Here is a 25,254-nt window from a genome sequence, read left to right on the forward strand (position 1 = left end):
TCAAGTAATGCATTAGCATTTTTAAGCTAACCAGCATATCACGTATGCGTCGTCCGATAGCCGTCAATCACAGCTTACGTGATCTACGTCAAGCGATAATTCGAAAATCCAACTCCACCTAATTTGTCGGTTACGAAATTCTTAAAGATTTACATAGTAACAACCGTTTAAATCAAGCCAAACACTTCTGTAAACGATTCGTAACACCAGCGTCATAAATTATTTTAGGGTTCCATGGTTTCGTATAGTTACGATCTATTATATCTATAATAGAAGTAGGCGTTATTAACGCATTTCTAGATAAATGTGATAAATTTCCAAAGGAGACAGTAACCTCTCCACCTGGTACTGCTTCTCTTGGATTCCCTTGTTCTTTGGCAGTTAACCAAGTTATATTACACAGACTTTTTTCCTTGTATGATCATCGACACTTTCATCAAGGACTTACCTTCTAGAATTTTCTTGATAAAATGTGTTATTATCCATGTCGGATTATATAGTCGTTTATTATTCTTGTCAATCACACAAGTCACAGAATTTGAAAATGATATTTGTGGGGTAGTTGTTTAAAACGTATCATTTATAGTAGTTATTGCACATTACTTGAAATATAAAAAAGTACTAACTATTTATTGTACAACTATCATAAAAATATATTGCATTGCAATCACGTGATATTAAAATATAATTGAAGTTCTTTGACATCCTTTATTGCAAAATTACAGAAAATTACTTATAGCTAAGTATACTAATCGCTTATTAAAATATCTTAAGCACTAAGAAAAATTACAATAAGACTAGCATTGATGTAGTTGATAATTTGATGATTGAGCTTTAAGTATTATAAATGTTGCGGATAATAGGTACGTATTTTTCTTTTTGAAATAATAATTATTTTTTACTTTTTTGGGAAAAATGAGTTTTATTACAAATCTAACAGATAATAAATTTGACACCATAATCTTGCCTAGAAGGTAAAATTTGCAAGTTTTGCGGGATATATATTTTTTAGATAAATGATACCATACGTTTTAGTCATGTGGCGTCGTTTTGCGCCAAATAATTATTACTTTTTACGTGCGAACATAGGTATTTACACACGAGCTGTTTTATGAAAACATTTAAAATTTGTCTTTATAATCGGCTGAGATACGTTTATTTGTCAATAGGTGTTCATATTAATCAATTCAATGTAGATGCATCCATTTAAAAAAACTTCTAGCTTCTTATAAAAATTAAAGACATCGTTGTATTCCAAACGCTAACTACTTGGAGGAAGCAACTAAAATAACAACTTATGTATTACATTACATTTAAATTATCAAATTAAAACTAAATATTAAACTACGGCAACTTTCACAGAGCGGCAGACCTTACAACTAAGTACATAATACTGCAGTAAACTCTTAATCCTATTAAATGCAAATAGTCACATGAGGTATTCGCACTACGTGGCGATAAGGGTACAGAGCGCGCCGCTCTCATCAAACATATTGTTGCAACCACACTTCTTGATACCAATTTGTCTTGAAAAACTGTTCGATAATTTCTTTTTATTTAATTAATGATTTCTTAATAAATCAGAAGCAAGTTTTGTTGCGCTTCATTGAGCAAAACATTTTTTATATAAATATATTTTTCTATCGTTGTATTAAGTTAATTCGAATCATATTCTTAATAATATTTACTTATCATTACGATACAAATTATAAATACTATAAATATTGATATCCTAATTCTCGAATTATCAGTTTACTTATATAGTTTGTTGGTTCTTTCATAATATTTACTTATTCTTAGTTAGATATCACTAATTGCGTGGTCACAAATATTGTCTTTTCCAACTTCCAATATAAATTTCAATTGCAAACAGAGACAAAATCCGATTTGAATGTTTTTCAAACTAAAAAGCTTTACCTACGAGTATGCTAGTAGGTAGTTATGGCAAGTAACTATCTTTCCTTATTATGCTATGTAACTAACCAAGGCAGTGGCAATCTAAAACGACTTTTAGGATAAATCTTCGGAAGTGTAGTTGTTGCGAGGTATATCGACGTAATCGATGACCTCCCAGTGGTTCTCAGGTTCCTCTGGTATCTGCGGGGGGAAGGCGGATCGCGCGAGGGGCAGGCCGGCGTCGTCGAGGGAGAGGTAGGAGCGCAGCGCGGCGGCGCCGGGCGCGGGGGCGGCGCGCGCCCGCGCGTTCTGCGGCCCGTCGAAGTCCTGGCTCGGCAACTCCCAGATGTGTAACTGGGGGCTTATCTTGAAGTTCTACACGGAAAAAAATCTTAATATTATGTGCAAAATTATTACAAATATTATGATGAGATTAAAAGTTGTTATTTGGATCAGTTTTCCATGTTTCCAAGATTAGGTCAACTCTACTAACTCATGCCCGGACATGGTTGAAACCATATCCTTCTCTTTCAGAAAACAAAATAACTTGCATTGTTCTTTCTATAAAATTAGTATCCACGACAGTAACATTATGTTGAAATATAGTAAGTACCTGTTATACGATAGGTACCTACCATCGACCTATGTACAATTACTTCTTACGAGTTATCTACAATTTGCTCATGTCTAGCTAATAAACATCTTTGTCAAGCGTTGATAGATTTTTTAAGAGCCGCGTGACTGTGGTTAATGACTTTTTTCTCGGTTGGTTTCAAAACAGAAGCCGTAAATTAAACATAGATTACTTATGCAAGTTTAAAAGTAAATCAGTCAGCGGCGACAACAACGTCTATGTAAATGAGCACATGAGTTGATTACATGACGATGTGCCTACATATACATATTAAAGCAAATGACTGTTGAAGATTTTATTGGATTTTTTGTGTGATATATGTTTTGATTAAATTTTGTACAAGTATGCAGTCTACCTGATTTTGAGTGTCAAAATAGTAATGGACACCTGAATATCCGACAAAGATAACAGTAGATAAAATAAAATATTGATCACAAGTACGTCGCTTTGCCTAAATATTGAATTATCGGAACAGAGTAGCTCTAAGGCAGAAATAGGTATAGCGGTAGTGTGTCCGAACGAAGATTTTAAAATCAAATAGAATAGCCGCATAATAATAGCACAGGCCAAACATAAACAATTAATGTTCTGAAGATTTTTTTAACAATTAATCAATTTTCCTTATTTGGAACGTACATCACGTAATTTATGTAGAGTCTATTTACGCTGCATTAACTACGCACTACGCACCTATATCGTACCTCTTCACGTACCATTAACATTCCTAAATACATTTAAGGTAAGTAAACCGTAGTTTTTATTCGGTAAATGATATATAAATTCCATATAGAAAATGTAACTTAAGCTGTCTGTGACTAGGTATAAATCCCTTAAACAATAGATACGAACGCTTCGAAGGGCCTTGATAAAACCACAATAAACGTGATCCCTAATTGCCCTTGTTTACTTCCGATAGTGTGTGGCACTGGCGATGTAAGTAGTAGTAAGTACACAGTACTTACTCATGATACCTGTATCATTTTCTCACACACATGAGATAGGGCAAAACTATATTTTATAATATTATATGTGTTCCTTAAAATAAACGTCACACCCTTACAAACACCCTTACTTACGAGAATTACAAGGGTGTAAGTGCAAATACCGTGCGCTGGAGAAAAAAAAGGAATTTTGAATCAATATCTGTCAAAGTCAAATTTCGATCTTTGGTAGACAAAATTTGGATAGATTAAATATTATTAGCGGCCCTAAATCAGGCCTATTGCTTTCAATTCCCTATCACTCACTCAATCTGAGTATACTAATCCCATCTAGCGGAATTTCAAGTAATTATACACGTCTCATGCTGCATATGGATAGTTTATTATTCTCGCGTTTTTGAAGCAAACAAAGCAAGCAAACGTCGAATTTCATGATTATAATACATTTTTCTTTGGAATATAATTGTAAATCTCGCTAAGCTACCTACTGCCTACATCTTAAAACAATGTCAGGGCTATTACAAATTCAATGTAGAGACGGATATTTTGGGTACACAGCGTTCATACTAATTCATTTGTAAGCGCGTTGTAGGTATATTTTATATACATTTTTATTATTAAATAGGAGCATATTTTAGGTGAGGATTACAGACCATGAATTTCATGTATCCCTAGTATTAAATTTAAACAGTACCTTTACTATGAGTTTTTACGTTTTGACAAAAATGACTGTTTTTGTTTTTGTTTTTTACTTACGTATTTCCCATACTATTTAATTCAGTTCTGATACAATCCGCTAGGGGCGCTGATTGGAGATGTATGGGCAAATACGTAAACAAATACCAAAACAGGCATTTTGTAAAAACGTAAAAACTCATACTAAGGGTACAGGACAAGGATGTCCTTAAAACAACAGATACCCACTAGACGATATTTGAATTCCTTATAAACTTATCTGTAGGTATATGCCTCAATAAACACTTTAAACCAGAATACAACAATGCTAGAAACTGTTGCGATAAGAGGAAAATAATTGCAGCAGTTGTGATTCATCCACGAGTCTGTAGTTTGTACCCATATGTATTACAAGTGACTTTAGAGAATTGAAAGTTCATTAATATACAGTTACAGTTTAATTTATTCATTCTACTGATTATTCTGTACATATTTACAGATTCTTGAATATATTACTATAGTTCTAATTCAGATGTTACGACATAATGACTATGTGCTAGTAGGTACATATGTATTAATTTAAGCTCAAAAGCTGTTTTTTAATCAAATATTCTTTAACGTTCATTTTAACTTATTTTTCTTATACCTACTTGTTCCTCGAAAATTATTAAGTCTAAAATAATGTGATATATACCTAAAAGTAATGACATAAGTTAGGTAATACATCTATGCCTAAAAGGCTAAATTTATCTACGCCTATTTATTAAGCACATAATCAATATGACGATGTACGTCAGAGCGCGCCGTGAAGAATAATTTATCATGGTCTAATTTAAACGCCTTGATAAATGTTGACAAATTAGCGAATAATTTACCGTTTAACGGCAAATATGTTGAAGAGGTGACGCAGACGCGAGGGCCATAAAGAAGCCATGCTGTTTGCTGGACAAACAGCGTAAGAGACGGATGGTAGGTGACGCGTACCCGGTATAATCAGGTGACTCCGAAATTGCCATAATACACAGTTACCAAAGGAATGTTTACTAGACAATTCATTTTCGACAAATCTTACATTTACCTACTTAAATATAGTAATCAGTATACCTTTATAGTGTATATGTATTTAATTATTGATTTATATGATATCATTATGATAGAGTCAATGTCTTCATCATCTAACTTTCTCCGTCCTATTTATTTAAGAATGAAACTCCAATATTTTTTCTAGGTATATTACAACGAATTTATTCATATAATTATTAGCATTAAATATTGATATTCAAATTGAAGTAATGGTGATGGGGATCTAGGTTTCCCCTACCTAGCAGTGTTAGGAAGAGATCTGTACCTATTCATGGGACTTAAAAATTAGGACATAAAAGGAGGTAACTACCGTTTTAACAATGTTAATAAGCCACTCAATAAGAAAATAGGATGGATACCTACAATATCTACTATATTAGACTATGATATCACATTCTTAGTATTTAGCCAGACGTATCTACCACAACGACACCAAAATAACAATTGCCTGGAGGCGTTAATTCGTATGCCTAATTTTAATTAATGTATCTATCATATTTTGAAGCCAATACAATATTGCGGACGGTACTGGCCACATGTCAATAGCGTATACTGTTGCAAAGACATATTTTATTTTTGTGTAGTTACCAAAACGCAGTTACAAGAAGCTACAATTGATATAATTGTAGTACGTGTGAATAGGAACATCTTTTAAGATACAAAGCTATTTGGATTGAATGGAGCACGTGAAGTGACGTGCCAGTGTTGACAAACAATGGGATTAAATGGCCCGCCAGCTGTTTGTATTTTATGACTAAACATAATAGTGCACTGTGTGTAGAGCACTTCGACTAAATCTTATCTATTTTGCATAACTAATTCTGAAAACATAACATTTGCTTCTATGCAGGAAATTACTTCAACGACCTTGCTTCTGAATAGAACAAGATTCCTAAACACCTGACAATTATTACCCACTTACAGATTATATACGCTTTTGACACTAAATAGACTACGTCATGACAGCGATGTTATTTGGAAAATCCAATTTTATGGTGTTTCAAATTAAAATGTGATAGTAATATCCTAACAATTTTGATAATTTTTTGGCCTTGCCCAGGTGTGGGGAGAAGTCATGACCAGCAGTGAGACATATGTAGCTTTTTTTTAACGAGGGGGAAACCTTCAAAAGGTACCCGGTGCCGTGGGAACGACACAGGGTTATGTGGGACTCTTACCGCACTAAATCTCACCGCACTAAAATCTAATTATCTTCTGTAGTTAGTGAGACATAGCTAGCAGTAGCATAGCTAGCAGTAGCATAGCTAGCAGTAGCAGTAGCATAGAGCCATGGCTAGCAGCAGCTGGGATTGTTTTCTTACCTTAAATCAATTAAGTTTTTAAATAAATGCCTAAATGATTTTGGCGAAATAATATAGCTGTAAAGATAACACAGTAAAGGTTGGTATAAGATAATTATGTTTTCAACAATTCATCCCGGAAGAGTCCTGTGTCCTGCTGTATCAATCTATGCATACGGTCCTTGAAACAATTAAGTACAATAACAGCGATAGCACAAACACATTATGAAATAACGAGATTTTGTTACTCCGATGTAGGTATATATACATTCTTATATCAGATTTCTTTGATTCTAGATCTTCAATTTTAAGGCATTGTTACGGTTGTTATTTTCTTTTATTTGCGATCTGTCAATCGATTGAATGAATTAAAGGACTTTCTATGCTAAGGGGATTCGAATTCGAAGGTAAGGGAGAGTTCGGGCTTCGAGGGACCACTCTTTGTCAATCAAAGTCTGTCACCGTGTTCTACAGAGCGACCGAGCCCGGCGTGTGCGCGCTACGAGTTCATCGCGCCTTCGTGAATATAGTACACGCGTGCTTTTCACGCGTGCACGCCGCAAATTCGACACGCACACGCATTGAGCTCGCTGCAAACACGGTGACAAAACCAACGGATTATGGAAATACACGAAAGATAATTTTCTTCTTACTTTATTCTTTTACTGTATTCTTTATTATTCTTTTACTTTATTCTTTATTATTTTTTATTATTTTAATTATTTTACTGTAAAGTGAACATGACGATCTATTCAATACAATTTAACAACTAAACGGTTTTTGTAGTAATGTTTGGGTTACAATTTATTTAAAAATACAGGACTTCACTTTTAAAGTAAGAAGTTAAAGGATGTGGAAGTAGCTAATCGTGTTGTGTAAAAAGCTTTTTCTTGCCAAACTAGTGTCGTAAGGTATATACAATGTAAGTGCAGCATATTTTAAACCAACATTATTCTGTTCATACGATGGAGAAAATACTCCTACAAAGAATTTACACACGAAAAATGTTTCATTTCCACTTTTAGCATACTTAGCTTTTTTGTATTCTATGTAAACTAATATAGGTTAGTATAAAACATAATAATTGTTTTCGCAACTATGTATTTGGATATATAAACTGCTAATTCTTAAATTTAAAGTTGCAGATAAATGATTAGTATCATGATTCGATTGGAATCTTTTCAATTGAATAATATCAGGAAAATGTAATCAGTACAAGTACCCTTAGGTATTTGTTGTTATATTTACACAATGTTTACAAACTGTTATCTTATCTGATATCTTCGCGTAGTTCCTTGAAGGCTGAAATCCTAAGAATACTGTTAGTCAGGCTCAAATTATCAAGTTCGCGTAACAGTTAATATCTGTTTATCAGCTGATTGGTTAGGAAATATTATTATAATTATTCTAATAGTTTACGAGGAAAACTTTTTTCTATTGGATATCAACAATTATGTCATCGTGGTAAGTAGTATTAATAGTAGGTATTTCAGATTTCGAATATCCTCAAAAAGTGATTTTTATCCTTACTTTTATGCCTTTTTGACTGAAACAGTTTTATAATCTGTTTACTTATTTTTGGAAATCGTATTTATTAAATTAACCAGCTTTGTAAAAATAGCTAAAAATTTTACTTTCTACGTTTCAAGAAGTGTGTCACACAATTGTCATACAATCTCCCATCATAGGTAGATTTTTTATAAATATTACCTACTAAGACTAAGTAAATATGGACTGATCAAATATTGCTTTTAGATTTCCTTGTATTTTCCTATTTAATCTCAAGATCAATTTAAGCTACATAAACAAGGAAGGAAATTTACATCTACCAATACTGTATACGTTTGATGTATTAACATTCCAACTTATCATATTGCTGGTATTCCCTAATTACGTTGGAATGTTTTAACATTTTTGTCATCGAATCTTATGAAAAAGTGTAAAAATTTCGAAATCAGAGCCACCTGAAACTTAGATACAAAGTTAAACTGCATACCTCAGGCAAGCAATGGTGTTGCAGGCAGTAGTAGTGCGTGGTGCCGTCGTGGTGGCACCACGTGCCGTCGGGGAAGTAGGGGTCGAGGCCGGCGCCGTTGAGCTCCACGCGCGGCGCGTAGAACCCGCCGCCCGCCGCGCGCCGGCAGAACACCGCGCACCCCATCCACATGCGAGCTGCACACGAGGATGACAAGTTTTTTTATATATAATATAGGAGTAGCAGACGAGCATGCAGTCCACCTCATGGTAAGTGGCTACTGCCGCCCATGGACATCTGTAATCAACCCCAGATAGGATTAGATATTCCTACCTGAGGTCGGCCACAGACGCGCCGCTACCCCTGACGACTAAGCTGTCTGTATGGAACGCCTCGGAAAAGTCTGTCTCCCTTACCACACCCTTCAAAACGAAATACAGCAGCGTCTAACACTGCTGTTATTAGGTAGAAATTAGAAATAGGTGTGGCGGTGATGCCGCCGGAGTCGAACCACAAAGGGTTCTACCACCTTCAAAATTTTCGCATAGTCCGCGTAAGTTTTACGCGGATCGCTAGTCCGCTCTGAATATAGAAATGAATCGCGTCGCCATAGAAAATTGTATGACTACACCTGTTCGCAACAACTTTAGAGCGGTCTAGCAGTTTGCCGATAACTATACAAAACTTTCATCCCGCTTCACACTGACACCACCTCTAATTCATTGACATATAGATATTATTCGATACATAACATTAATACTGAATATTCATTAAGGGTGCGTTGCATGATATACTTAACTTAAAAATTTACACAAGCCCAACAAACCGTCAAATCCAAAATTAAAATAATTAGTTGCACCATTTTAATTGAGGTTGAACTTACGTCATAACTAACCGTTAAAATTAACCACTTGATTTCGATCGGTTAAAGTTATTGTACTCGTATTTGTCAACTTCCGTATCTGTCACCGTCGACTAAAAATTGTGGTGACCGCGATATAGACGACATTAATGACAAATAAATTGGTGGAACACAAAATAGTTACATTCTATTGCTACCGTTAAAGTTATTGTGTTAACTTTGACAAAAACTTTAAACGGGCTTTCGATGCAACCCACCCTTAAGATGTAATTTCTTTCTAATAGACATTAAATGATTTGTAGCTTAAATAAGTTTTAAAACAATAAAGCTTTAAAATTATATTAATATTAAATAGGCAAACGCACTCAATTCCGAGTTTGTTTACATTTGGTACTTACCTATCACCACTTAACCACAATACGAAGTTCCTAACGGTTAACTTACTGGAATTCCCCGTATGACTAGTTTTGCGTTTATCTTGTATAAGGAGTATTCTGATGATTTCACTTTTATTTATAATTAATAGTACTTATACAATATATACGTACCCTATTAAGCTTCATATAAAAACCACATTAAGCCTTATTTCTAAATTCAAAAAAAATGTCGTACTCTTCCACCTTTACATTATTTTTATAGCGTCTTAGCGTATAATGCAAAATAAAATAAAATAAAAATCTTTATTCTTAATTCCTTCTTAAGGGCAAAGCGGAAATAATCAGAATTAAGTATATATTATTTAAATTTGCGCGAATTGGAAATACCCACAGTCATATCACGAACTCTTACCTTCCTCTAACATTCCTCATTAGAACAGCGTAGTGAAGTACTCTCTGGAACTTCTCCATTTGTGGGGGGTCATATTCAGCAGTGGGACATAAGAAGGGTTGCACCTATACTCACTGGGGTCGTGTGGCGCCTGCAGCCCGCCGCCGCGCGGGTCGAGCTCGGGCAGTCGCGCTGCAAACTCCGTGCACTTCCGAGACGCGAATTCGTTGGAACTCACGCGCGTTTTCTTCCCGCAAACCTGACAATGAGATGTAGTGATATGTTAATTTTAGGCGCAGGTTTATAGTAAGTTTTAATTCAAATAATGAGAGTAGTTGCTAATAAAATTAAATGAGTGGAGTATAAATATGATTGGCGTAATCACTATAAAACTTGCCTATATATTTTTCCATTTGATTTTCCCTAGATTTTAGATTTTTGGTAAATCTTTGTAGTAAAGTTCAATTAATTTTTAATTATTTAAGATATAATGAATAAAAATATGTCGGTATTTATTTTTATACTATGAAATATAGTTATGATGATGAAATATAGGTAGGTACAAAAGTTTATAATAAAATGCAATACATATCTAATGAGCTTTTCGTAGCAAATACTCGCTTTTAACCAGCAGGCGCTGAAACTCCAAGTACAATTGAATATTCTTTAAGAACAGTAATTGATCACCGATTTACATTCCTTATCCAGTAGTAGAACAACTAGGTAGTAGAGAAGAGTTTGAGCTGAAAGTGAACATCTTTATGAACCTCCTAATTCTAGTCCAAACCACGGACTAGTACTATGAAGAGTACAACTCTTTAGGTAAGTAGACGTTGACAAATGCAAATAATATAGCCAAACCTCTTAATGATATTCATTGTTAGTATTTCACCTTGGTATCTTCACAGAGCACGACATCGTAGGAGGATCCCTCGCAGATGGCGTCGGGCGGGCAGGAGCGGCGGCGCTCGCGGGCGCCGCGCGACTTGAGCGTGCAGCCCGAGCGGCACGCGCCCGCGCTCCACGCGCCCCACGTCGCGCCCTCCGCAGCGGGCGGCCGCGGCCCGGGCGCCGGGTCCGCCGCTACACACTCGCCGCCTTGACACCACTGGAATAGTCATTGTTATTGGTAGAATATAATGCTACCAATAGTCGTATACCGAGCTCCAATAGAATTGTAATTGTTCTTGCCAGGAAATGATAATGTAATTGTAATAATAATATGTAATTGTTCCTTGTCTTTAAGAGGTTTAAGGTTGACAAATCCTTATAGTTCAAGTGCAACATCACTATCGTTAAACCTGCATACTTATTTCTAGTAGCCGTGCTGTGATTGATTGTGATGGGCGTTGAAAATCTCAGGCAAAATAACATGAAATATTCCATTTTACTCTCAAGAGCATACTCTCAAGGGTAGACGAGTACATGAGAATTATCATTATTGTTTACAGCAGATGAAATAGAAACGTACCGAGAGAATTCGTGTTCCCTTAAAAAAAAATCGCATCAACAGTCCATAGACTTTATTGAATACTTAGCATCTGGTGTAGAAGTGCACTATAATTATGTTTAACATTCAACAGCGCTTTTATGTAATATAAAAACAGCGCCAACTTTGTCACCTTTGAGCAGTCAAATATACATTGAACAGTCATATGCAGCAATCTTCAGAAACCACCAAGCTTACACCTACACGTACCTTATCGTCCCCGCAGGCGGTGCCGGGCAGCGCGGGCCCCGCGTGGTAGAAGCCGGCGCGGTGCGGCGAGCGGCACGTCAGCTGCGCGCAGCGCCCGCCCGCCTCGCCGCCCGCGCCCTCCACCGGCGACGCGTCGCGGTCGCGCAGGAATATCTAACAACATTCATCAATACGTATGATAAATCTGTAGAACTACTGAAAAATAACTACTACTCTTCACAATTCTGAAAGTTCCGTCATAACTGATTTAGCCAGCAATTAAATTAAATATATCAATTGACAAATACTTAGGTACGAGTAATTTTAAATTAATTTACACCGAACAAACAGGCAAAAGATGTAAATTTTGTACAAATGCTATACCAGCAGTACACAATGACCTTAAGGAGAATGTCTCATAACGTACTTCACACTGCTTCTTGGCTCCCCACGTGACGCCAGGCGCTCCGCCGAAACGCTCATGACGAAGTTCGTCCGGAGCGTCTAAGTCATCGCCACCGTCGAACAAACACGTTGCCCACCTGAAAAGTAATATACACTTATGCTCAGAGCATTAATTTGTTAAGTGAAAAAAGATCAATAATGTTCATCAGTACCATGATTTAAAGAAGTTGTGACACCATCGCTACCTCACATGCCCAAAAGCAGCAATAAATGTGCATTCATATTCCAGATACCGGTTTGAATACCAGTTTTTCACTGTAACTGAATAAGTTTGATCAATAAAATTATGACATTTCTATTCAGTGACTTCACTGGTGTTGCGCGTAAAGTGTGGATATATATGTTTGTCTCTTTCTACGTTACGCCTCAACTTTTCGTGTTACACTTGATTTTACTCCTCATAAAATTTCCGTACCGGGCCTTATAACTCAAATCGTTTCTTAAGGAGTAAACTCCAAAAAAAACATCTCAGATAAATAAATGTATAATGTACTTACATATGGAAAAATAAAATCTTAAAAAATATTGGATTTAGTGGGTATCATTGAATATATCATATGAATGCACTTACATTTCTATAAACAAGTTTCTCAGCATTTTATGAGCGGGAATGTTAAAATCTTACTGCAAGTCAGCAGCGACGCGCGCGCTGCAGGGCGACCACGTGGCCTCGCCCGCGGTGCCGCGCGACGGCGACATGATGTACCCGTCGCGCGCGCACGCGTTGCCCGTGCCGTCGTGGTGCATGCCCAGGCTGCGGAACAGTGTCAGTACATTTGGGTGCGATGTAAGAGGGTAATCATAGGCCGTAAGATGCTACTACGCATAGATTTAAAGGTTCGTACAATTGGTAAGTTAACAAGTAAAATTTCATTAGTTATGAAGGTGGAGGGTAAAAGACCAAGAAGAAGATCGCTAACCAGATGGTCTGACCAGATCAAGGACTTAACTAACAGGTCTATCACAGAATGCCTAAGACAAGCAGAAGATCGAGGAGTTTTGCAAAATATGCAGCACACCTCGACAGTAAACCACCAGAGCAGGTACGAAATTCAGCAATGTAGACGCGACTAAGAAAATGAAGGTGGTAATCCTTCTACTTCGAAAGAACAACCGCCACCAATATGTTTTTCTGTCTTATAACCGCAGTGTAAAAGCGCTGTTGTGTTTTGATTTGGTGGATATGGTAAGGGACTTAAAGTATTAACGCATCTGTACCCAACCTCAGGTTCTAGACTTCTATTCTACTAGTGGTTGATCTCGTCGACTGTTTATCTATGGGCAGTAGCAGACATATACAGGAGAAGTGCATGTCCGTATGCTAATCTTGTAAAGAAAGTTATAGGTTGCGTTATGATGTTATGATTTGACCATAATAAAAGTAGGCTGTGTTGAAACAATGAATAGCCTATAGTGCAGAAATGACCGACTTGTGTCCGATCTCGTGCGCGAGGATGTAGACGGAGGTGAATCCAGCGGAGGGGTAGGGGCGGCCGAACGCGTCCACGGCGCCGAACTCCGACACGACGCACGCGTGCGCCGGCAGGCACACGCCGCCCACCGGCGCCAGGCCCATCGTCACGCCGTTGCGACGCCCGCCCTCCTCCGCGTAGAAGTCCAAACTGTAATATTGACAAACGTATCCAGATCTAAATAAAATAAGTAGAAGTTACCGAATTCACATAATAGAACTCGACTCTGGAGGCAACCTAACTTTTACGAAATAACATAAGCGTTAAGCGCTGTTGTGCAGTGCTTTGAAGGCTGTGAAATCATACTTTTCCGAGGCGTTTAAACTTAGTCCTGAGGGGGTAATAACGCATCTGCTTCCAATCTCAGGTAGGAATCTAATCTTATCTGCGGTTCTACCTGCATACACATTTGCTACTATAATAGCAAATGCTACTACTATATAAAAGTACCAGAACGTCAAGTGACTTTTTCTATTAGCTGTTGGATAAATGTAATCATTAATAATTAATAAAATTACCTAACTACTTTCATTATACGAACAATAATAATTGTTCTAAAGAAGAGTTCTTATGTAGAGTCAGCTATAACTGAAAGCAACGACTAACAACACGCAACCCACCCAGACAACAACAACGCCATATCCCAATGCTGCGGATCGTCGTCGTCCTCGACGTTGAGCGCGCGCTGGTACGCGCAGAAGGAGTCGAGCAGGCGGCCGCGCTCGGCGTGCGCGGGCAGCGCGGCCGGCTGCGCGCGCAGCAGCGTCAGCCGCACCAGCGACAGCTGGATGCGCGTGCCTAGCGACGCGTGCTGGTATAACGCTTGCACCTGCAATCATTACATTATATGATTATCAAATGTTCAAAGTATTTGATGTTACAAGCGCGATTAATGTGATCTTATAGAAAATAAATTTATAAAGGAGAGATGCTAGAGGTGTGTAAATGTAGAAGAACTTAGACAATAATCCTTTAATTTTTTTTTTATAATATAGGAGTAGCAGACGAGGATGCAGCCCACCTCATGATAAGCGGCTACTGCCGCCCATGGACCTCTGTAATCAACCCCAGGTAGGATTAGATATTACCTGAGGTCGGCCACAGATGCGCCCCTCCCCCCAAGGACTAGGCTGGAATGTCTCGGAAAAGTATGTCTCCCTTACCACACCCATTCGAAACCGTTAGGTAATTGTTGATAACAAATAAAACATTTTACCGTCTACATCTTTTAACTACATATACTTAACTATTTTACGTAAGTAGTGTAAGTACATATTTAATAGCACTAGTTAACAAGACTTACGCCATTAATGTAAGCAAGCAGCATATCACGCAATTCAGCTTCATTATAATTCAGGTAAGGGTGAAATATTTTATAAGCTGCCTCATCGAGGAACAGGGCGATTTCGATAGTGTAGGAGGAGGGTTTGGGTCTCTGCGGGTATATTCTGGGGCGTCGGGCCCTGAAGCGGAGCGGTCGCGCATCATCATTAGTCGGGGGTGGCGGCGGCGCTCGGCGAATGATGTGGGCGGTGCGGCCGTGCCGGATACCACTGTTGTCGGCGCGCGCTGCCCCGTGCGACAGAGGCCTTACTTCGTATGTAGAGTTGTCGGTCACTATGAGGCCGTGCTGTAAAAGTCCAATAATTTGATTAGTATCGGTAGCTTTTGTTACTGTTATATGATTATTGGATCATTAGTATTAAATAGGTTAAATTTTATTAATATCGCCCAGTTAGAAATGTTCGTCGACTTGGAACCACTCAAGGCTAAGCCAACACCATGTAACTCTTTACAGGAAGCAACTCCAATCACATTATTACTCCTACATATCTGTTAATAATCCAAAGAAAACTCTTAAAATTATGTTACGTACTTATTGAATACTTATAAAGCAAACTATGACATTTCTTTACAACATACTATGTAACCAAAAAGGACTTACTAATGAACGATCCCTGCAAGCAGAGAAGGCGGCCACGGCCCCCGGGCCGGTGTGCAGGAAGTGGCACGACGCGTCGACGGCGGACAGCGGCTCGTCTTGGCCGTGTTCCGACCACACGCGGAACTGCGGCGCCACCAGCCGCCGGTTCGGCACCAGCTGGAGGTCGAAGCTCCTGAAATATTAATCGTAGTATGAATAATAATATTTTAAAGTCATTTTCATTGATTGAGGGAGAAATTGCAACAGAACTTATACAGAACAGAGTTCTAATGGAATTGAAAGAATTAATTTGATTGTGTAGACTTAAATCGATAAAGCATGGTCGCAGACTATACACGACATAGTTATACGACTGTCTCGTAGTGCCCGACTACGTGTACCCTAATAGGTCGTAGGTCAAATAGAACGTAACTAATTTTCTGCCAGACAACAGCAATGTTCATATTGCAATGTTTAAATGGAGCACCATTTATCCACACTAACCTTTCCAGCTAATCCGAGGGTGCGCCGTAAAAATAGAAGTACGTAGGTACGAAATGTACGCTGATTAAGGACGCAAAAGACATTTAACCTGAAGTAAAAAGGTGGAGTAGTAACGCAAGTACCTACTTTTCTTCTACGATTAATATCGGCAAATTTTAATAAAAAAAAAACAGTTTCAACAATGGTAGATTTTTATATCTAATCTTCATTTATGCTTATACTTTAGCAGTCAATCAGAGTTATTATAATTGTGCACGCCAAAAAGCAAAAACACTCGTAACCAAGAATCTTGTAAAATAATTATACAAGAAATTAATACCCCTTTTTTAAACAATTAAGAAGAAAATTTAAACGAAAAACGTGGGGCGCATTCGACAGATAATTGCTGCATTATACTTAAGTAGGTCATCTGAAAATCATATTTCATTGCAAATGATGTGCGAGCCATCTCTTTGATGGTCTCTCTAGTCTCTACTCTTTTATAATCATTTTCCTTTAATTTATTCCATGTTTATTTGGTCATAAGAGTGTGATTTTTTACATTTTCTTATTATTATATTTTAAATTTGTGGAGTGGAGGAACTTACGAAAATAATTGTAAATTTATTAGTAGTTAGTGTGGAATAAATGGGCTTTTTTATTTTATTTTAAGTATTTATATTTTAAATTTGTAAGTTAGTTATTTAGTAATTTGTAGTTTAAGCACGTTAACTAAGTATCTAGCTCATCGGGAAGGTAGTGTAAAATTAATTACCTGGCAGGACACAAAGCGGTTTGATTAAAACATAAAAACAGTAAAACCTCTTACCGTCCGAAAGCATCGAAGCTGTAGTCGAGCGGCACGTCGTCTGCGGGCGCGTCGGCGGCGGAGTGCGCCTCGCGCGGCAGCAGCGCGGGCAGGTACACCACCTGCACGTCCTCGCCCGCGCCGCGCCCGCCCCACCAGCCCTGCAGCGGCAGACGAGGGAAATGCTCCAAGTCCTGTCGGTTGCCATAAAGTTATTATTTATATTACAATCAATCATACTTGTACGGAATGTATACACAAAAAGAAGAAGTACAAAAAGTATACAAAACAATACAAATACTTTTCATTTATATACCAAGAGAATCGTTGAGAATATTATAATAGGTAAGGTGGTATAACAAAGTCTTATTGCTTAATTCGCTACTTAGTCTAGGCAGAATATAAAAATGTGTTAATATTTTAAAAGGGCAAAAGGGGGAGAGATTTATGTAACTAAAATAAATAAAGCTGTTACGTCCTTTAATACGAGTAAATACAAGACGAAATTATGTAAAGTAATGTTATTATGAAGCTTTTAAAGCTTTTAATTATAGCTCTGTACAGTAATAGGTACACAACAGATTACAGAATAAATATAGTTACTTCATGGTAAAACTGTTAACATTTCAATAGATATCACATAGGTTTAAATACACTAGTATACGCACAATAGGTTTTTTATCAATGTGTGGAGCAGGTGCCGGCCGCCCGGTACGCTCTAATTACGTCATTGTATTCGTGTGCGTGAGCGTAGTTGACGGTTGACATCGGTGCTACAGATAGCACTAATAACAAAAACGAATATATTGCGATTATGAATTGAATTATTTTGTCATTTGCGTATATGACTTATTAAAATTTGCATGAATTTATGAAGTTGTTTGTAGTCATGATCAAGCAAAACACCAAAGCTACGTTTCTCCTAAACGGAGTAGTAGGTTTAGGTGTAAAATGTAGATTGTACACCATTTAATAGCTAAGGTAAGTATGTCTTGGTACACGTATACGTGATAGTAAGGGCCGCATTTCCTGAAAGTCTTAAAAGTATAATTACATAACTTAACTACCTTTAGAAGCGGAATGGTGTAAACATGCAAAGTAAGAATTTTTCAGTTTTACTTGAAATCGCACATATTTTTCCTAATCAAATTATAGTTTTAAAATGTAAGAAATTTTAACACCATGTACTTTATAAAAATATAAAAATGTAAGTATATTACAAATATGTATTGTAAATATTAACAAACATGAACTAAGTATAAAAATAATGTTACGTAATGTGACTCTACATGGCGACTCTATATATTACGTGCACTTATTTAAGCCAATTAAGCTCTAGGCCAAGTGACATTCTAATACACATTTTTAAGTTTGTTTACTATACATTATGATACACCAAACGTTACGTTTCGAATTGCACTGTTAAGTACAGGTACGTCAAAATTAGTTTACATTAAAAAAAAAACACATTTTGATGAAAAAGAGTCGATTCGATTTGTAGTGTTGTGGATTTGTGTGTAATAATCTCATATTGAGTCCTTAAAACAATCACTTAAGTATTGTCACACACAATCACATAAGTATTGTCACTGTGGTAAACTTAGTTTCCTCATTTATTGCTAGAATTTTTTATACATACGCAAACAAGGTGCCTCACAATATGGTCGTACAAAAAATAGGTAGGTATATTTAAATCAGACGTCAATGGCTAGAAGTTTTATTAGTCCATCTACTTCAAACTCGATAGCAATAGGTATCTATTGACAAATCACGCCAGAATTATTTGGCTCGATTTCAATTAAGAATCTAATTTGTGGCTAATGTCACTCTTATCAGACATCTAAGATCCATTGGCGGGAAGCTTTCCGCGGATTACTGAGAAACTATAAGCGTTCGGTGTCGGTGACAATACAATCAATGTGGGTATCAGGGACGCGGCGAAATGAACTCAACGAGGCGATGATAAATACTGTATAACGAGGTCGACACGAGGTGACAAGGCTCGGGCCGTCTCGTGGGCGCTTTCGGAGTAAAGCATAATTAATGCCAGAGCGGGCACGGCACACGGCGGCGGCCATACTACCATGTAAAAACAAACTAACCATAATGGAATATTATTAGATTCCGTAAAGTATTAAAGTTTCCACGCAACACTTCGACTCATTAAAATTCCAATTCTAGAATTTTATTGAGTGCCTCAAAATATACACTTTAAATAAAACGATTATTATCTACCATCAAATAGAAAAAATGTCTCTACTTGTTAAGAAAAGTTGTAAGCCTTTACTTTTGATATACATTTTTACTGCAGTTAGATAAGTGAGGTGTTCAAATACCTACTGGAATGGGAATTGTTCCCAAATGTTAGACGGCCTGGAGGTGCTCCAAACATACTATTGAAGATCTATTGATACTGTTTAATCTAAGTCTCAATTATTCGTCGCTATCATTAAAGGAAAGGAAAGGAAGTTAGGCTACCAACCTACCTCTGATATCATTAATAACAATAGTCCTAAACGTCACATTTTTTTAATTTTCATCATATTTCATCTGCCGTAGAGATTACATTTATTAGTTACATTAAGTAGATATATCGAAGAGAACTGCAGAGGAACTGCAGTTTACATATTAAGCACATGTAAGTCAGTATGAACTAAACAAATAGACACCTTCTCCATGAAAATTCTTACATCTATCTACCTTCATCCGCTTTGGTGTAAATTACGCTTTAGGAGAGTAATACTCCCACAACGCGAGTACATATTTTAATTATCTCTCAGACTAATTTAAACTTGTCAACTAATCAAAATTGAACAATGTCAAACAACCACTTAAACGTATTTGGGTCGTTAGTTCCAGTACATTTTAGAATTGGAGCGTATCTACTAAAGATTGTTATCTATTTTTATAAAATTACAATGTTTTAGCAACTGACATCTTTTGTCTACAATAGTCGATCTACGTCTGTTGACTGTTCTAGCAATGTTGCGCATAAGGTTTTTATTAAAATGTTCTCTATCATTAATTTGAAATTAGACCTACGATAGTAGGTATAATAATACATTCCACCTATTAGGATTTTCTTTTGGTACGAATGCTGTGGTACGCGATTTTAATAACGGCCAACTTGACGGATACGTAAGATAACTGAATTAGTACTCTTTTTATCCGCAACCAAATTATGATTGATGACCACAAGAAGCAGGTTGAATGTTGAAGCAGTGGATGTTGTTTTTATTATCTTCGGTATAACACTCGTATATCCATGGCACTAATTCACTTATTACGTTTTGGCTAGTAGTCGGAGCGATAGAGGTGAGTGAAACCGAAAATAGTACCACGTGAGTCAGCCGGTATAGATTCGGCATTAGCGAGCGCAAGCGAACTAAAGGGGAAAGTAAAACTATTTGTTTTTCCATTACTACGACACTAGACAATGGCGTTCCGTCGAATTACTCGCAAGAAGCGTCAAGTTATGCTCGAGTTAAAAGTCATTAATTTTGGAATTCAATTGTCCGTGTTACGTTTGTATGTTCCGAAGTGTTCCGGATGATGAAAGTTATTCGCGTCGATCTCAATTACGTGGAGTCTGCATCACGTCGCGTTGTCGCCCGCTGGCGGACAATGAGCGACGTACTGTGAATCACCGAGAGGCGATCGAAAAACTCCAAGTACCTACGTGCCGTTTACGCTTGTGTAACTCACTACGTGATCCAGTACGCAAAAGACATAAAGCTCCTCTTTGTTATGTAATATAATTGCCAAAATAAAATTATACACCACGCTGCCCGAAATCATAGGGTTCGATCGGTGAAAGTTCTCTTAAACATCTTTTAATAGAGATTACGAGCGCCGAATATCGGAATGCAGTTGAAACTACTTGTGTTTTATGGAGAATAATTACGTAAACCTATAAGAGATAGATAACTTTTGTATAACCACGTGTTGATGTAGCTTTCGTATTGTCGTACCTTCATACTACCACAAGTGATTCGTTCTAAAAAGAGGTGTTAAGTAACTCTCTTGTATTTTCAATTGCTTTCTTTGCCCCGAACGCTTTAAACCCGAAATTATTTGTGTTATCGTACTTCACCGTTATAGAATGACTCATAGCATGTAAAATAAGATACCAACTGTAAATATTGGTTTAACTAATGCTAAATAAACTCCTCGTAATCATCATTAGCATTTAGGTAGTAATGACTAACTAAGTAACGTTAGATATATTAAAATTACAGAGAACATGTCAGACCTAATTTATTTAAATGTGGTAGAGCTTTGTGTGATTCGAGTAAGTTGGCTCCGCCAGCACCGATACCTACTTGTAGCTACCTTAAGCAGCTCAGCAGTCTGTATGCTGATGATTTATGGTTTGATGGGCGTAGTATATACTTGTAAGTTATAACTTAAACCTCAGAAGCACCACATCTATTAAGTATTATCAGTTGCATTTCGAGTTTGTTAATGATGCAATGGACGGAAGTGGCTAGATATTCAACATTAGATGAACTGCATCGGTACCATTTAAGTAGGTATGCATGAAAAAACTAACTAACATATTAATCCTGCATCTCACGTCGTGGGCAAATGTGTACTCTATGCATTAGTAACATACGTACTCTGCATTCGAGTAAAAAGGAATTAAACCCTCCCTATCTCATAGTAAGTACATTGTTATAAGGAGCAAAACTACGAAATTGTAAAAGTTTCACTAGAGTTTTCCAGCGTCTACTGCCAATATAGCACCTGATATACAAACACACTGCAAAGCAAGCAAGAACTTACCTATAAATATGTACATACTAAATTTGAGTTCTGGGAATACTCAATTATGGATTTTATTCAATTTGCTTATATGAGACAATAAACTTTAACATATAGCTTACTGTCAATAGCGTAGCGTACCAATACATCTCCATAATCTTTTTACATTCTAGATCTATTTATACTGCAATAGGAGTCGGCACCCGCGGGCCGCATGCGGCAATTTATTGTAATGTGTCGCTGTACTTATACAATATTAAATGTATGGCGTGTGTGATCTACACGGAATTAAATACAAAGATATTTATGGTATCTCACATTTAGAAATATTACCTATATATTTTCTTATTGCTTATCCATTATTATGCTTGTAACTAGGAAGATAATAATTTTTATAAACGGTGTTTGTGTAGATACGTACATACAAAGATTATGGTAAATGTATTCTAAATTTATGTTTATATGCAGTGTTACCTATATACTTAAAAAGAACAATCAATGCAGAATACTTCAATGTGTCCTGAAAATTACCTCCGAGCCAAAATCTAATGTAGAAGGATAAATTCTAGCCTGCATTTTTATTTTAGCGCATTGAAACGGCTATAATGTTGTGAAAAATGGCTTTATAGAGCATTAATATGTCGCGTGGAGGCATTAAGATGCGTCGGGTCGAGGCAGACTGAACTGGAGCCAACGGCGCGCGGGGGAAAATCAATACTTCCTGGCAGCGACGCCACTGCGCCGCCGAACGTACGAGCAAATTACGTGCCTCATCTGATCAACAAAACTGCAGTAGGTAAACGTTTTACTACGACTACGAAGAACTGGGAATTAGAATTACTCGTAGTCAAACGCGTTTTCGACAAAAGAAAAACTAATTTTGTATTTTTAAAGACATTTGGTAGAGTTATCAATTCTTCAACAAATTAATAGAAGTATCTGGAGTTATAATCTTAAAGAAATAAACGAAAAATGTGTTGGAAAATTTCATAAGACCTTATTGTCCATAAGGATTTAAAGATAGCACACCTACATAAAAATACAGGTTGAATATTCTTAAAATAATTAATTAATACGTAAAACGCATATGACAGTCCTATTAGATACCTAAAATCTCAGGTACTATCTGACCTATACCTACATATAGCTCTTTCGCATATGGTTGTAATAATTGGAATGTTTCCTTTGTTTGTATCAATCAATATAATTTTATATTCTACAAATACCCAATATGTATTTATAATATCAACCGATAAGCTCCTACTATACGTGTCTATCTAACATAAAATATTTAGGTAACACCATTTTATTTAGGGACAATAACAGAAACAAAAAATGGAGTCTAGATAGACTTTTGAATATGTCGATAGCAGTTAAACAAAAGCCTGAAAGACAAAAAGTAGTGTTATCGCTAGGGACGATTGTTTCCAGACAATCTATGAATAGAGAAATAAAAGATTGACAACAATATAGAACAATCTGTATATCTGTAATATTTAGACATGCATCACAAGCTTCCGGTAGCGATAGATAATAGACGAGACTATGTCTTAGAGACCTTATAATCATACTTATGTTTACTTAATCCATGTTTGTCAAAACTACTCTTAAAACATGTAGGAGTTCTAAAATTTAAGTAGCAAATATTATTTTATAACTCTATATTGTTTAAATAATTACCTATACAAAGATACATTCAATTACAAACATACTTTTAATTTATGCGAATTTACTAAAATAAATTAAACCATTTACATAAAACACGAAAATGTATACTTTAGCAAAGCTTAATATTTAATGGCGCTTACGCATATCTTTATAAGCGCCCGCCCGCCCAACGGCCAAGATTTACTCACGGGAAAATGCGCGGGCGTGCCGGCTCGTAGCGCGAAAAGCAGAGCTACAACCACAGATTGAACTCTTAGCGCCATTTCTGCCTTCTTACATTTCACTGCACGGTCTTCGCTTTAAATCGTTCCTTAACTTCCGAACTGCAGCTTATAAGCCGAACCACATGCAGGTGTTTTGAATATCGGAAATGCGTACGATGCACCATGCACCGAAGCGGGCGGACTGTAATCGCGATTAGAACGCGTACACTTATGCCGCGCCGGCTACCGAATAACCATTGCGTGCCCCCAGTACACCTTTCGCACCTCCGAGAGAAAGTCGAAGGAAAGTGCAGATTTTGGCTGTCAAGACACCGCCCACACGCGTCCCCGTAGGAGCATTGTCGCGAGTCATCCATCACTCCAACCCGCCGCCGGCCGTCGGCTGCCGCTGATCAAAACAAATGAACAATATCGCCTTGCGGTTCCACTCGACCGCACACTCGAGCGCTCGCTGGTAAGCTAATAGGTAACGCATACGAGCGCTCTTGTAAGAGATTGGATATAACACAATGACATGCAAAATTTATGTCAATATCAAGAATGTTTGTCGCTAAATACTTTATTCTACGCATGTTTTAAAGTAAATTACTAAGTGAGGTGAACGCCACCAGAACGTTGTCTTATCATATAACCGATAACTTTAAGCAATTAGGTCCTGGAAGCAGTTACAGCCCGCATTAGTGACAATAATCAACTATGTTTTCATTTAAATAACATGTAAGAAATCATTTATGCTGCCTAATAACTTCAAACGACTATGTTTATAACTTCAATTCAACTCAACTTTACAATACACAGAAGCAAGCCACTACAATCATGCGAAAGAGCAGCGTCTAAAACAACAACACCGACTCTACTATAGTGATAATGAATTTTGCGAATGTACGACTTTACTTTATACAGTACTTGCTGCTACCTGGCCCCATATCCAACAGCATAAGCACTGCTACATATTTATTATCATGGTAGCACTATTCCACAAAATGATAAATAATTATTGTTAAACTACGGAAAAATTGTTTTTGCTTTCGTCTATTAAAATATTTTTTTATCAACACTAAGTAGGTATTTATTTATTATATTTAGACATGCATGCTAAAACCTCTATTTAATTTACCTATTTCTTTATTCTTTTAATATCATATCAACTTAATATCAGAAGCAAGAAGGAATACTTGTATATATTTATTGCATAGATTTATAGCTATCGAAAGGAAATATTTTTAAAGATTTTGTTACTCACTTCGAAAAAGGAGTACATTCTATGTTCAGGTGTATATAGTTTTTTTTAATCCACTAAATTTGACTAGTCATATTAAATGGGTATATCGATAATCAATTCAGTTCACGAGTACGTACCTACAAGCTATATTTGTTCGTACTACTTTGCGCTACGCCATGATTAATCAATGTACGAAATCCTATTCACCGTTACTATGCAAATCATGATGATGTAATGAAGTAAAGGTGGTTCATTAAATTATTTTTAAATTAAATATCATATTATTTCTTACTAAAGTCAGCTTTTAACAACAAAAACTGTTGAGAAATGCTCGTAATATGACATTTATTTAGAATTACGTTATTGGCCATGGTTTTACCAGCGATATGTTACCAGCTTATCATGAAAAAT

General features: G+C 36.8%; 1 protein-coding gene across 1 annotated transcript; it reads right to left on the bottom strand.

Moving 5' to 3' along the window:
* Positions 1-712: 712 nt before the first annotated feature.
* Positions 713-23,660, bottom strand: LOC140748252 (A disintegrin and metalloproteinase with thrombospondin motifs adt-2). The gene is made up of 13 exons (XM_073081024.1): positions 23,586-23,660; positions 16,987-17,159; positions 15,696-15,867; positions 15,054-15,380; positions 14,371-14,579; positions 13,709-13,900; positions 12,904-13,032; positions 12,241-12,355; positions 11,835-11,987; positions 11,028-11,243; positions 10,271-10,394; positions 8,527-8,702; positions 713-2,271 (listed from the first exon to the last, which is right to left on the bottom strand). The coding sequence occupies exons 1-13, from the start codon at positions 23,658-23,660 to the stop codon at positions 2,011-2,013; spliced, it is 2,322 nt and encodes a 773-aa protein (XP_072937125.1). The 3' UTR covers positions 713-2,010.
* Between the last annotated feature and the right edge of the window lie 1,594 nt (positions 23,661-25,254).

This window comes from Epargyreus clarus, unplaced genomic scaffold (genome assembly GCF_041222505.1).
Source record: "Epargyreus clarus isolate Ecla_fem2 unplaced genomic scaffold, WU_Ecla_fem_2.2 ptg000003l, whole genome shotgun sequence".
Lineage (NCBI taxonomy): Eukaryota > Metazoa > Arthropoda > Insecta > Lepidoptera > Hesperiidae > Epargyreus > Epargyreus clarus.

Excerpts from the sequence above, each read along its gene's own strand:
- LOC140748252 (XM_073081024.1), bottom strand. The coding sequence starts at position 23,660 with ATGGCGCTAAGAGTTCAATCTGTGGTTGTAGCTCTGCTTTTCGCGCTA. Across the intron at positions 8,703-10,270 it reads GCAGGCGCCACACGACCCCA|CTCGCATGTGGATGGGGTGC; the intron begins GTGAGTATAGGT and ends CCTCGTGTGCAG. Across the intron at positions 2,272-8,526 it reads AACACCATTGCTTGCCTGAG|AACTTCAAGATAAGCCCCCA; the intron begins GTATGCAGTTTA and ends TTTTCCGTGTAG.